The 16099-nt window shown below is 35.5% G+C and overlaps 1 protein-coding gene across 1 annotated transcript in view; it reads right to left on the bottom strand.

Annotated features, from left to right (window-relative positions):
• FBXL13 (F-box and leucine rich repeat protein 13) overlaps nt 1–16099 on the bottom strand; it is a 98550-nt gene that overhangs the window by 22255 nt on the left and 60196 nt on the right. Inside the window, exons 13-17 of the mRNA XM_074869907.1 lie at nt 8491–8589; nt 7751–7868; nt 7436–7598; nt 4468–4587; nt 3315–3441 (exon numbers count right to left, since the gene is read on the bottom strand). Coding sequence (XP_074726008.1) covers nt 3315–3441; nt 4468–4587; nt 7436–7598; nt 7751–7868; nt 8491–8589 — 627 coding nt within the window. The remainder of the gene's footprint in view (nt 1–3314; nt 3442–4467; nt 4588–7435; nt 7599–7750; nt 7869–8490; nt 8590–16099) is intronic.

Consider the following 16099-nt stretch of genomic DNA (forward strand, 5'->3'; position numbering starts at 1 on the left):
GTCCCAAGAAGATGGGTGGTCCAGGCCATATGCATTAGCAGCTTGTGCCGGAATGAGTAAAGCTAGGCAGCTGAATGCTTTCAGACTCTCAGACTTGGAGCAAAACTGCCAAAGCTGTGTAATATACACATCAAGAAAAAGTTCAAGACATTTTAACAAAAATATGGAGAACATTAGAATAAAGCTTATAAATAAAATTGCTTCTCCAACTCATGGAAGCGTTTCCACTGAGTCACTGGGACTGCTTTTATAAGAAAGATAAACAGGTTTTAGCCCTAAGTGCCAGTGTTTCCAGCTCCATAATAGAAGCTTAAACACTTTGCATGTATTGTAAAGGCCTTTACAATGATATCTAAAATGAGTTGTGATTACAATATTATCTATGCATTCCTGAAAATATTCACAATACTCACAATTTAAAACCCAGAAGCCTATGGTCTCTATTTCAGGGAGTTTAGGAGAGCAAAGCGTGAGGGAAAACAATGAGGGGTAGAAGGCTAGCAAGAAAAAAGGGAGTTTTCTCAAAGAATTTAAAGATAGTCTTTTCAAAAACTCAACATTTTTGGCACTGTCATTGCGTCTTTAAAAAAAAAATGCTGTCACTAAGTTTGAAATCTTTTCATTTGTATGTCTCTTTTAAGTTGTTTATAACCGTAAGAAACCAATTTGTAGTACTTCAGCAGTGACAAAAACAAATGTCCTTCCCACTATTAAAAAAAGTTATTGAGACTTAAAAATGTGTGTTAATTTAGCTTTAAAAAATCAATTTTGAATAAAGAAGGAAATATTTTCTGAAATGTAAAAGGATGAATGCTAAAATAACTGATTGAATAAATTAATATTTTAAATGTAATTGTGTTTTATGTTTTGTCATGTATTCTATATGAGTAAGAGCAATGTAGTCAAAGCTCTAATGAGAAAAGTGAAGAAACTTCTGTGGTATGCCACCAATCTCTCATATGCATAAAGCTGATATCCTTTTCATGGGATGATATTTGGTTTTGTTAATGAATGGTCTTTGATTTTTATTTAGCAAGACATGTAAGTGTACACCCAACCTTAAGCATGTGATGAATTACTTGCCTTATTCTAGGTTCTGTTTAGAAGTTTACCTAGGCATTTTCTCTCAATGTAAAATGCATAACTTTCTATACAATACCAAAATTTGAAAACATGCAATGATTATTTTTATGCAATTCCCAGTCTTTCTGTTGACGAGCAGACTCAGGACAAGGATAATAAACTTCTCCAAACATGAGAGAGAGAGACGAGTGCTGTATTTCTTATTAGCATTGCATATTTCAGTTACTGTGAGCCTACAGAGTACTTTATTAACAAGATCTCATCAAGAAAATTCTAAGAGTCAATATATTTCTTCCAAATGCAACACATTCCCTGAATGAAAGACAGAGTGCAACAGGAACATTTCACTTATTTGGCAACAGAGAAACTACAGAGGGAGGCACCAACAGTGGAAAAAACTTCCATTTTGATTAACATTTAAATCAGTCATACTGAGGCACAAATCTGCAACAAAATCTGACTCTCCTCTATCCTTTCCTTTAGTATATGTCATCCTTATTGCACTAAATTCTGCTCTGCTTTGATGGGCAGAATGATTCTGTCATCATTTGAAAAGCTAGAAAGGAAAATTCTCCTGTGTAGTGCAAATCTATGTTGCGTATTCTACATGTTACACACTAAACAGCAAGACAGCAAAAGCAAGAGAGATCTCTTTGCTGCACAGACTGCAGCAAAGCATATGAGCCTTATAATTTCTCTTTATCAGCAGAGCATAATGGTGTTGATTACAGCACATAAAACATTGCACACTCTGCTACATTTTTAAAGCAATTTGGCAACAGTACTTACAAAGTCTGAACTGAAAGGTATCTTAATACAACTTCACCTATATGCTAATAAAATGCATAATATGAAGTCAATGCATACAAATAGTAGCTTGTTGCAAAGCATGATTGCTAGATTTCCTTTATCAAATCATGTTTTAAGATTAGAAAATGTATTTATTATACATGCATGAACGTTACATACTTAAAACACAGTGAACAGCAAAAACCGTAACAGTTTTGTTGCTAGTACTAGCAATCAGATCAGAAATTACAAAAATGATAAATGGTCAGTTTCCGGGTTAATTTATCTGTCTTGTGGGAGGGAGGCAACTGAATGCCTTAGAAATGCAGTGTAAGCAAAAGAGCTTGGTTTATTGCCAAGGTCATGGGTTGTGCTATGTGAAAACTAGAGTAAGAAGTAACAAAGCATTTTAAAAGACTAGCTGTGGCAGGCAAGGAGAAAGAAAACATTTATGTTGAAACATTGTGGGACTGTAATTCAAGGCATTATAAAACTCATTCAGATATAATTTTATATTTCAAATTACCACATTAAATGAAGTCTTCTTGGATTTCCCAACCCTCCTTACTTAGCTTAATTTTTTTTTAGGCTTCCAGAAAAGTTACAGGCATTTTAATTACTTTTCTCACATTTTAATTACTTTTGCACAAACTCTGTGTTAGAGTCAAATAATAAAGTTCTTGGTCAGAATTCTGTTGGAACAGTGACTAGTCTCTATGGCAAGTTTTCTTCACAAAGTTTCTCCTAGATTTCTGTGTTCAGTGAAAAGAGTTTGCCCCAAAAGTAAAAGAAACTGCAGAACTGGCTCTGAACCCTGTGCACAAAGCAGGACCTGCCAAGAACATCTGATGTGGAGGCCTGCAATGTTTAACCTGGCTCCCACATTCATTATTTTGCTTTCCAGAGTCTTACCAAATTGACACATTGAAGATACCTTGTTAGTATTTCTTTCACTAGTAATTATTTTCTAGACCACGGTGTAGAGCAGTGACTGCTAGAGCTAACATTCAGGATTTTTCACCATAAAATCTAGTTCATGGAAAAGACTATTTTTATAAATTTAAATTGTAAAAATTACCTTTTTTTTAGTTTTCCTTAGGTCTAATCATCCTGAAGCAAAAAAATTCTGTTTAATAAACATTTTTTCCAGATCAGTTTCACAGCAGCCAAACCCTCTCTTTTTGATGGTTTCTGTTTCTCTTTCAAATGTGAGAATTGTTCAACATAAGAATTATCTTTTATTGGGTACTGCCTATACACAGGCTAATATTGTATTATATACATTTCTAAAATATATTTTCATGATACTGCAACTCCACTGCTTCATATCCATGCAGGTTTTTAAATGAATGGTTTTTTATTTCATTTTTTCAGAAAGCCTAAATAAAATGTAAACACATTTTTCATTCTTTAATCATATATATATATATATATATATATACCATATCAGAGATGCTGGTTCCAGAGAGATCAATGGATATCAATGATGACATATTTCCCAAAGCCTCAATTCCAGCATCAGTCACATTTTCACAGTAACGCAGATTTAGGTAGGTCAATTCATGACATCTAAATTAAATTTAAAAACAAAAAAACCAAACACAAATGTCACCTTTCCACTTTTGTTACAGAAATGTAGTATAGCAAGTACATTTTTGTAATAAACCTTGCTAAGTTTTTTTCAGGGAACCTATGAAAATAAGCACTCTAAACTCATGGAACTATACCAGACTTCTGATACCTAGTTTACATAGGCACTTTCAAGGATTATACTCATAACGCATAAACATTGCAAATATTTCAAACCATGAACAGCAATTAAATCAAAATATGAAAATCAAGGAGCTGTGTAACAAATAAAAGTATTTTAAAAATTTGTTTGATACTTGACTTGTCCACATCTCCAAATCCCTCATATCTTGCACAGGAACTTCAAAGCTCACTGCAATGACAGGATTCAGGACCCCATGGCTGTACCCACATCCAGTTCCAGCTACACAAATAATGGTATACAGCAAATGAAAACATTGCCAGGTTCTGCAAATGAGCAGATACAGCACTGACCATACATGGAAGACTGAATTTTACTGCATAAGTAAGCACTGTAAACTATACGTTCCCATAACCAAACAAGAAAACCTGAGAAATGTGACTCCTCAAACAGTGCATCTACGCTCAGTGATGCTCAGCTACCCAATACTGCTTCCGAGGAACTGGAATTGAAGCAGTTTAGCAATAGAGTGCTTTTTGCTTGTGCAGACAACAGTATTTATTGAGTTTACAAAAATGTAACTTACACATACTAATCTTTTAATGCAGTTTTGTCACTGACGACCATCATTTACACACCTTTTCCTCCCTAAAATTAAGACTTCTCAGGTTTCCATATTTATATTGATGAATTCCCCTTTATATAATGGATCATTTTTTAAGCGATTCACAATGCCAAAAGGGACTAGTCATTTACCTAGTACAATTTCTGTATATAATTGGCTGCATAATTTTACCCATTTATTAACATATTAAGAACACTAACATCAGAAGTATGTTGAAAGTCTAACAACACTAGAAAAATATTGTACTGGACTATGGTACCTTTGTGCTATTTCTGTGACAGAAGCATCAGTGACACGAATACAATTAGTCAAATTCAGCTCTCTTAGCTTAGTTCCTGAAGAACCTTGTACAAATGGCCTTACACCTCCATCACTGATTCTAAAAGAGAAATGCAGACAATATTTATAATATGCATTTTTCCTACTCCATACAAGTCAATATACAATTTACATTCAGCCTACATTGTAGATAAGCAGAAATTAATAATGGCATTTTTAAAATAGCTTTTTAAACCCAAAAAGGATCAGAATCATTAATGGCTAAATTAGAAAGATGCTGCTCTTTGGAACTGCTGAAAACCAGAACTTTCTGAAAAAAAGTCTATCGGCAATTACGAGAACTTCCAGTAGTTCCAACACTCAAATATGACAGCACTCCAAAAGACAGAGCTTGGAATACATATCTAGAAAGTATCAGAACATGTTTAAACATTTCAGAGTAATATTTATATTAGTAACTCTGTTAATTTAAGGTACTGAAAGAATTTAAAGGAAAAATGATCTTCTAGCACAGAAGCAAAAGTCATAGGTATTATATGTATGTAGTAGCTGTTCTGTACATATGCATGGAGAGTTAACCTGAGTTTATCCTTGGAGTGTTTCACTTAATTGCATATAATCTCAAACACAGCTAGTTTATAATATACACAAAGGTTATAAAAATTAAGTAGACAGAAAATCTTTCAGCCAAATTGAGAGGGTTGGACAGCTGACTGCAACTTGGATGTTTCAATACAGTTCATATCTCTGGTATGCTTAACATTACTGTACACTTAGCTTTTCAATACATTCCCAGTATTTCTTCTGTGTTCCCCAATGAATAAAAAATCAATCCCAGAATTCTGTAGGATGGAATCATATTTTGGCTTCCACAGTTTGTTGCAGCACAAAGAATCACTGCAAATCCCAAAGTCCCAGAAACATATGGGTAAGAATAGCATTACTAATAAAATGATAACCTGAACAGAGCCTCATCGTTTGACCACAAGCTACAGATGAAGCCACAATTCATAAAGCGTTAATCACTCTGCAACAACTGTGGTAGTTTTGGTGTTATTTCACAGTGCAGTTGTTTTTCATTCAAGATAGATAAATTTAAGAAGTATACTTTCAGAATAATTAACTTGCATAGGGTCTGTAAGGAATGCAGAACCTGACAATACAGTCAACTGAATTTAAAAAAAAAAAAAAGATATTCTGTAACCACACTAGGCTTGAGGGCTGAAATAATTGTGTTGTGAATATACATGCTAAGTTTCTCTAGTCAGCTGATTAACTGCATAAGAACACAGGCCACACACTGCTTTATCATACATGAAGATAACATACTTAAATTGGGAAAATGTGCCAAGGGTATGAGCCACCACATTGCCTGTGTCCATTTTTAGACACGTTTTTACTCACATCTCTATTATTTCATAATTCTAATAATCATGATCAGTTAATTTTCTTTCTTCATATTTCACATGTAGTCAAATACTTCCTGTAATTTAAGAATTCTGAATTGGTAGATTTGCTCTTTCCCTCCCTTTCATTTCACAAAAAAATTTCCATATCACTTAAGTTAGAAAAAATTAGAATCTTACACTAAGATAAAATGCCAATGAAAAAAAGGAAACTGATTAAGAGCACTAAGATGGCTAAGCATTTCAAAATCTGTTCTTAAGATTCTACCACCAGTATGGCGCTTCCCTTGATTTCTATGAGAAATTCCTAAATGTTCTAACTCACAATGTGAACTTTTATAGCAACACACTGTTCAAATAAGAGAAACACAAATACTAACATCCCCCTTTTGTAGTTTCATAACTCTTGAAACTCTTTACCAAGTTTAGATGTGTTACAATCTATAACTTTGTTAATGCTGAAACTTTTACAAGTGTCTGGAAAATCAATAATATAAGCACCGAGTTTTACAATAGCTTCACAACTGCTTAAAAAGTTTTGTTAAGGCAATTCGGCAATTCTTTAGCAGTAAAGACAGTAGACACATGTGCAAACACACTCACAGCCCAAGATTTGGCTAACAGACTGGAAAATCCAGCCTTCTAAATGTTAAACCAGAAAATGCAGGCAGCTGTCCCATCTGCCCCACTGAACTACCAATGTGATGTCATGGTATTACTCCAGCGCTTCTCAGCTCATCTACACGCAGTGTTATCAGATTTTTATACAGCATTAACAGGCACAAAAAGTGCTCTAGTTACACATTAAAGCAGAATCCCTAAAACTTCATATGACATCAGAAATTTTAAGATAAGCAGCAATTCAGCTTCTTGGTATTATTTTATAGATCTGCTGATTTTGAAATGTTTGGAGGTTTTGCCTACGCTGTTCCCTCCCACCCTTGACTCCATCACCACGCCACAAAACAGGGAACAAGTGTGCAGTTTTGGAAGCCCTTCTATTTGTCTTTGTTTCCTCTGATACATGACACACCTGAAGTAGAAAACAGTCTTCACATAAAATATATCCTTCCTCTACAGTATAAATTACAATGTTGTCTTGGTAATTGTAAAAAATTGGCAGTTTTGTTTATATCTTAGTACTAGATAGTTAGAAAGTATTATTTTAATATTCACAAAATTAAACAATATCCAAATCTTATTAGAGTTGTGGCATTGGAATTGTCTTTGGTTATCATTTTCATCTTCTTTGTAGCCACATTCCAGCACTAAAATATGCCATGGCTATTAGGTAATATTACATCTACAGTTGATTTTTTTGCTTGAACTGGAGTAATAATGAATGGATTTTTGAAAACAATGATACAGGAAAAAACCCTACTTGTATAAAGTATTTTTTTACATATTAACATACATGTGTTAACATTCTAAGAATTTATTTTTAAAACTGAAAGATATGCTAACAGGACTTATTACAAGTATAATTAACTTCAACAAAATATCTTTGCAATAGTTTGAAGAAATTTGGATGTGGTATAGTACCTTATGCAGTCTGCTACATTCAGTACAAGAATATGCTTCAATGGTGAAATCATCTCAAGACCAGCATCTGTAATCTTCTGGCAATCAGCCATATGAATGTGCCTGATATATGGGCAGTATTTACTCATAAATTTGAAACTTAAATCAGTAATTTTGCTATTCCCTGTTGAAATATATAAAGACATATGTTACACATCTGACATACATTAAGGGCCTGATCCAAAACCTGCTGAAGCCAGCTGAAAGATTTATTTCAAATTATCTGGATTAATTTTGAAAATACATCATCCTAATTTTGTGAATTATTATACTAACCTTCAATGCTGACCTTGACAAGTTTACATTCAGCAAGGGCTTTAAAAGTTGTATCAGAAAGATGTGGAGAGTCAAGAAAGACAACAGAAACTATCTGTTGGCATTTTTCAACCAGAACCTTCAAAAGGAAAAAGGTGAAATAAAATATTCATATACTTATGCTGTCACATAAAAAACAACCAGCAAATATTCTGCACATAATACCAAATATTACAATTTCAAGCAAATAGTTATAATCCATTTTAACAGTAACTTCTAGCCAGTGAGCGGTATACAAACTACTGAAATTCTCCATACATTCATTATGTTTGGGAACACAAGGAAAAGTAAGTAACTGGAGACATGAAGTATGGCAGACACCCGAGACAGAGATCTAGTTAACAATCGCTTTTGCAGGAGCTTTAAAATTCTTTTTAGATGGGCAAAATTGGTAGCAGAATGCTGTGCCCACATATTATATTTGCTTAACACTGAACAAAATTAAAAACTCTTATAAACTGGACGACCATAATTTAGCCATTACCCATGTAGCAAAAGATAAGACAACTGACATTTTCTGAAAGTGACTGCAAGTGAGCAAGATTTATAAACATAATTAGATAATAGTTTAAAAAAATATTTTCAGGGAGAAATTTTTCTCTTAAATTGTATCTGCATAACTTTCTTTAAAGTCAGTTGAGAGTTCCTAGTTCCAATATCAGAAAGTTTCTCAAATTACAGATTTATTTTCAATTTCTTACTTGAATACATCTGTCTGTAAGAGTTGGCATTTTGTTGATTAGCAAATCTTGAATTCCACTGCAGCCACGGGCAATATTTCTGAAGCCATCAACTGAAATCTAAGTAAGAAATAAAATATTTATGTCTCAGCAAGCCTAACAAAAGCAATACCATGAAAGGCTTGAGATCTTTTCAATACTTAAAATTCATAGGTACCTAGATGATCACTAAAACAAGATATGCATTAATCCCACTAAAAGAAAAACAGACCCATGATATATACATATTATTCTGAAATTTTAACATCATCCAAATCCAGGATCTGTTCCAAAAGTGTATCTACTAAGCAAGCTAGACTAAAGCACAACAATTTCTACAGTCAACACCATTTATGGGAGTAGTAATGAATGTCATTGTCACATCCTTCTACCTTTGTTCTCCCAACCTTATCAGGCACATGGCAGGTGCTCACATCTAGTTTGAAGGAAGGTTTGAGTGTGGTAAACTATCTTCATTGTTTTTTCCATAGTAAAATGTGTGTTAAATTCAGATGGGATACAAAGAAAGGTCCTATGCAGTCACAGTAACATGGAGCTTGTTTACAGAATCCCTCATGTAGGACCACATCACCAACTCTGCATACTCTAACAGAGCAATATTCAGTGAAAGTCTGAATGGACAGATGGACCTGTCAGTTCAGTTCATTCCCTTTATCACTGCAGGGAGTGACTTTAGGGAGTTACTCCAGGGAGTCAGTTCTTCAACTGAACAAATTCAATAGATGTCAGTTCACTCTTGGGCGTACGAAGTAGTTCCTTTGACATATAAATCCTCTGTAAAGCACAGGACAGTTTCCTTTTAGCTCCATGTTCTACAGACCACATGGATGTGAACCATTCCTCCCCATGAAATAGTCCCCCCTGATATTTGCATGTAGAGATCTCACTATTTCCCAGAGTTTTGAAGCTGCATAATCTAATAATCTTGCACTGCTCTGCACCAGGAATTCATTTGCAAAACATCTACAAAAAAGCAGTCTGACATGTTTTCCTGCGTACCAAACAAGGCCTCTGGAGACAAGAATCCAAAGGGGGAAACTTCAAAGATAAAGTCTACTGAGAGGGATTCTTGCTGTACCCCACCTCTCCAGCTGCTGCAGAAGCCTGATTTGCTTAGTTACATTGCTTAAGGGGAGTGGCAGTGTAAAACACGGGCTTTGCTTAGGCTATATATGTTGTCTGACAGTGGACACCATTAGCAGACAAGAGATAGTCACAGAAAAGCAAGCCAGAAGCTAACAGCAGCGAATCACCCATCACACATCAGTACAGTAGCAGTGCACCAGAAGATGCTTTCAGTTCTTGCACTTGCAGCCTCCAGCCTTTGTAGAACATCTGACTGTTCCCCACAACTACTTATCAGTGGAAACAAGGGCCAAGCCTGTTTACCTTCCACTCTAGCATTGAGTGAGGTGGTTAACACATTGGGTTTCTGGCTTTTCTTTTTGCAAACTTAATGTTTGGGTTCTTTTTGAGTGTGAGATTTTTTTTCATGAACTGAGTATCTGACTTCAAGTTATAATCAAGGCAGACAGCATAATGCCCCATCTTTTAACTTATGGCCAGGTCGGCTTGCTCTTTATTTTCAGGCTGGAGTGGCCTTTTAAAGAGATTATTTATAATTTTTAAAAAATGTTTTGATGTTAAATGTCTTGTCACTCCTTCATAAGGGATTGTGGCACTCTGCACTTTTTTCCCCTGTGCAGGGTGGTGTCAGCACTAGAGGGGAACTGGCTACATGTCTGTCAAATGTGTTCTTAGTCTTGAAGTGTTCGTGCAGGTCTCATGTTCAGACAGACAGAATATGGTGTGGCTCATGACACACACTGGCACTGTTAGCATGATGGATGCAAATAGTCTGATGTGTTTTAAGCTCAGGACAGGTGTAGCATGAATGTTTTTCCTATAGTGGGTCTGTAACAGCCTGCAAAAACACAAAGTGAAAACCCTACCATCAGAAAAACTATAGGAAATATTATACAGGTAATGCATGGTGATATAAATCTCATCAACTACCCTTTGTCAGCTGCCTGTGTTCAAGGTCAGGTCTGATATGGTGCAGCTGTGTAACCCTGGATCAGGCTCCTCTGAAAACATCTACATTGTAAGAAAGGGCCAAAGAAAGAAAAAGAGCAAAATCTTGGGAGGCAGGAGGAAAGGCTGCAGAAAAGGATTATACTGAAAAATAACCATCTTGTAACTACAAGCTGGTCAGAGCATGTAGAACCTGTTGGTGCACTCCAGGCTCTCACACGCCCTCCAACTGAGACATGTCTGCTGGACAAAAGGACACCATGGCTTTGGGAATTGGTTGATGTGGGTAACATCAGCAAGGGTCTGCAGAAAAGTACTGCAGATTTCACCCATCAGCATGGATAGATTGGCTTTGCCTACCTCAAATGACTGCAAAAAAACAGTACTAGTGTAGTGCTACTGTGGCAAAGGCAATCCTCTTTTCAACAGGTAGTGACCACCAGAGTGTAAAATGTTGGCATGGAAAGATGGCTGCTAGTTCTCAGAGCAGAATATGAAATTCAGTTGTGCAAATTCTACAGTTTTGTACTCACTATTGGTATGTGTAATGTAGTACAATGTAATCCCATCTCCAGTTTCCTCAGCCCAAAACCTCCCGTCTGTAAGAAAGGGATTAGCTTACACTGTGAACATCATGCAAACAGCTGCCTGAGGGACGTATTGGGAAATTTCCACTCTCTGCTGATCAAGAAGCACGAGTTGCTTTAACATGGCATGACCAATCCATTCAAGCAAGAGTTTACCTAACCCTGCAACAAGCCTCCTCATCATTGGCTCTCAAGCAGCACAGCAACAGAAGACAACACATTTCTGCAACACACACCAATTAGTTAAATATGTTAAAGTGAAACGAATCACCCCCTAGAAATTTCAGTTTGAGAGGTGAATTTCTGGTAATTGAGTCTTGTTCTTGTTCCATATACTACAAAGAGCAAAGCATTCCCAAGGGAAGAGAGGGTATGTTACATCATGCAGTTTCTTGTAATACGTGGTAATAACACTGTCCATTATAACCTGAACATGGTGCCTTTTCAAAAGAAAACTGAGGTTTTCACTTTTCTAAAAAAATCTGCCGCAGTTTGTTAAGCAGTTTGAGTATGCTTTAGCTATTAGGACAGTAGGATTTCCCCTTGTAACTGCTGAACAGATTTGCTATAATGAGGATAACTCTGCTCCCAAGGAACAGTCACTCAAAAGCTGAGATAATGCAGAACATGCCATATTAAGCTATGCTTATTGTTCAAACTGAAGAGATTCTGTAAGATTCAGTTTAAATGCATGCATCAGTTGTAACCAACTACAACTTACTCCTATGACTGCTAATCAAAGGAAGGTATGAGGCTTAATGGGGCCTGCTGCCAACTGTTCTTGAGTTTGTTTTTTTTACCAAAAACACATTGTTAACTGTTAAGTACCTACGTAGGCTGGTGATCACAGTTAGATACAGAGTAGGAATACAAGATCCCTCATGTATAGGTACCTAAAATTCGGATGCAAATACAGTTAAATGATGGATCTTAGTTACATTACATTACTTGTTCCTTTGGCCAAGATTTTTAAAATATCATTGAAAAAAACCTAAATGCAGACTCAGAAGCCTAATGTTAAGCTCCTGACTTTGCAAATGTTAGCCATTTAACTGAGCAGTAAGATAAATATTCGTGAGGCTTACAGGTTGTTCTAATAATTGTAGAGTTGAGGGGACTTTAAAATCAGGGAAATAGGTAGAAAAAATGCTAAATCAAGAAGGTTCCAATGATATTGTTGATTTTAAAAATAGACTGCAAATGCTAAAGCCTTTGTTTACTCCACTGAAATTAGGAATGTAACTGAGGTGTCTATGTTAGACCATTATGAAACCTGGGATCTTTGTACAGCAAAGAGTAAGAAAGATTCGAAGATGGGTCAGACCTGAAAAAGTCTGAATGACCTCTGGAGACCTCTCTCCCTCTCTAATTGTTATATAGATAAATTAAGGTAATTTTGTAGGCATTACCGTGGGTTAAACACCTAAAATTAAGTGAAATTCCCATTTCAAAAGGATAGATAGTAGGTAGCAGGTAATCAGATCAAACTCAACAATGTTGAAGGACAGAGTAGCATATCGGTTTCTGGAATTCAGTAATGATTGTAGAATGTTAACTGCAGTCTAAAGGACTTTTAATCTGTTTGTCTGGAAAAAGTGTTTGCTTAACATAGTCATTTGATACTACAAATAGCAACAATTTAGTGTTTTCCTTCATGCAAGCCAAAAACAATTATAATGAAGCAGCTAATAATACCCTTGAACAGATTGTTTCAAATTTTTTTCACTTGAACTGCCTTCTAACTTAAAGCTGAATAATAGATCTCAGGCATCAGGTTGAGAAAGTTCCAGTGTGAAACATGCATTCAGATAAGATTCAATTTAAATTAGTAAACATTTAGATGCTGCTGCAATATCATATGTATTTGCCTTATTTTCCTTTGTTCCTAGAACAAAAAAATCTTTATCTTAAATTTCTTTTCCAAAGCCCCCATGGATTATCTATGAAACTTCAGACTCTCTTGAAGATAAGGTGTAGAAATATGAAATTTTATGCACTCTTTAGTAAAACAATTTCTTTCTCAACTCAGTTGGAATTTCAATATTTAGCAGATTGACCCAAGAGAGAACATCTTGACCTGAGAATCAGTGTTAGGATACATATGGAATTTAATACTGCATTCTTTGCCCCGGATCAGTAAAATCCCACTTAAACCTCCTCCTTCAAATCAGTTGTGAGGGAGGAAGTTTGGAAGGTTATTATGAGTCTTAGATCCTATAAAATTCTGCAAACCAGACTTTTCCTGCATGACTCAGCAAGATAATTTTATAAATGTATTATTTTTCTTGCATGTACAGGATCAGAAGTCAATGCAATGATCATACATAAAACAGAATTCTTTGGCTGTGAGGAGTTTTCAGTCTAATGTGTAAATGACTGATTTGTGGTTTTTTCTTAACTGTATGCTAGTATACTGTGATCTGAAATGAAAGTACATCAAAACAAACATGGAGCAAACCACAGCTAAAGATTTGTCCCCATAGATTTAGAAAATAAATGTAGTGAAAAGATTAAATGCTTGTAAGAATGTCAAAACTCATTTAATTCCATCTTTTTATAGTTTCTTAATTCCAAAGAATAGGAACACACAGAATTTTTATTCAGGTTTTGGCTTACTTGCTACACATCCAGTACTGCTTTAAAATTCTTTCTTTAACCCCCTGAACTGATTGTATATGTGGAATCCACCCTGCAAAGGAGAATGCTGTCTGCGGCACTGAAGAGATTTTGAAGAAACACTGTTCTATGATCTAGTATTGTCAATGCACTGTGAGTGCAGAAACTTGAAAATCAGTGTTCAGAAACTTGAAAATCAGTGTTCAGGATTGAATAAGTACTCCTGTGGTGCACAAGGGGCTATCTTTTTTTTTGTTCTGTGTTTGTCAAGAATGATAAAACAAATTGTGACATCCTTTCAGACGTTTGGCACATTACATCGATGGCTTGCCTCCACATGTTATTTTTCTTTTAATTTTCCACTGTCCAAAAAGAGCTTATATTAACATACTCCTGAATTAGCATATTTCTAAAAATACAGACTAGTGCATGAGTAACTTATAATAAAGTACTCTTCAGTTACACGAGTTTGTACTCAGGAAATGTAATCAGTCCTCCAATAAATAAGGAACATGGCTCAGATTTTCTGCTCAAGTGATGGCCCATTTTTGCTGCTTGATATGTATGAAGACACCAGAATTTGACAGTAGCTGCCAAAATAAGAATTCTCCCAATGAAGCCAGAGCAGGAGGAACTCAAATGGTGAAAACTGGTGAAGCCTACCCATTTGCCAATTGCTTCTCTGACATCCCCACAAACGCTGCAGGATGTCAAGAAATCAAAAGGTCAAATTTATTTTTCCCAGTGGCCTGTGATCTCTTATCCAGCTGTGGTAAACTATGGCAATTGGTAGACTGCTCTAGCACATTTTGGGCCAGAATAGTTCCAGTCTGATAATCAGCCATGGATGTTGGCACCAAAAATAAAAAGTCCATTTCTTTGAAAATCTCCATCTTTCTAATTTAGCTGAAAATATCTCTTACCAAACTGTTCTAGCTGTATAATCTCAATCTGATATGTTGGTAAATGACATACAATTGCTTTATACCCTTCCGTCTTCTCAGGGTTGTGTCTAATAGCAGAAAAATTTCCACCTATATTGTTCAGTCTCAGAAGCAGAACAAAGAAATCTTATGCTTTCTAGGTAATTCTCTGAGAATATCAATGGTGTAATAGGACACCTCTGAGCAGGACACAGGAGAATCTCTATATTGTTATGTATCTTGAAACTCATTAATGAAAATATTTACCATGTGTGTCATAACGACACAACCTTAATTACCGAGATTTTATGCAAAAAATCCATACCTACAATTCATCCAGTATTATTACCATGTATTAATATAACATTCAAAGGAAAGACTGCCTTCTTTTAATGACAATAGAATAGAAAATGCATGCTTAATTCCTGCTTTTCTGACTAACTATGTTTTAACAAGCCATTTAAATGCCCTAGTCCTCAAGTTGCCACTCGCAAAATCATTAGCGTAATCATCCATTTTACAGATGGACTTTCTAAATAAATGTTCAAATCCTACAGTAGTAATGGTAATATAAGAATTCATATAAAAAGAACTGTAATGTTAAAATGAAGGAAGAACAGGAAACATCAAAAAAGAGGAAAAATTCTGTTCCATAGAATATATATTCTGTTCTATAGAACACTTTTTAGCATAATTTAGATGTTTACAATACAGCTTCACTGCATTTTTCTAACTAATTCTGAAACATTAGCCTTATAGAAATTTCCTTTGGTTTAGTTCATCCAGTGAGGGGGGAGAAAAAGAATTATATCTTATTAAAATGCTTTCTGCAACAGTGATGCAATTTGATGCTCTTTTTGGTTTTAACTGTTTACTTAAGCACTCAGTCATAATCATTAAGAACTGTTCCAGATTCGTGGGGAAACCCAAAATGGAGGCAGCTGTGGAATTCCTTTCAGAGCTCTCAAATACACTGGTGAGCAAACACGCTTTCCTCTGGAAAGGGGAGGATTGTGGTTTTCCCGGTTCGATGATGATCACTTTGACTACTATTAGATCATGCTTTCTAGAGGCAGATCCTTACAGCTCATGATTACACTTCTGAACAAGCACAAATGTTGCTTTTGGAAAAAATAACCAATTACTGGCATTTTGAAAAAGTAACTTAGAGGTAGGTAGTTCTTAACTTTCGTCTAACCTCAACCCTCATTTCAAATTTCACACCATCACCATACAATAGTCTCAGCATGATTCTCAGGAACAAGAAACAGACACCCACAGTAAAGAGCAGACTGTTGCCCTATCTGCCTTCATCCTTGGTTCTGAAAAGTTTTAGTTAGATGGAAAGTTAAACTGTTATATTCCTCAGACTCCATCTCTTTATCATTTCACATGTATTTTGCAATTTGG

This window comes from Strix uralensis, chromosome 5 (genome assembly GCF_047716275.1).
Source record: "Strix uralensis isolate ZFMK-TIS-50842 chromosome 5, bStrUra1, whole genome shotgun sequence".
Taxonomy (NCBI): domain Eukaryota; kingdom Metazoa; phylum Chordata; class Aves; order Strigiformes; family Strigidae; genus Strix; species Strix uralensis.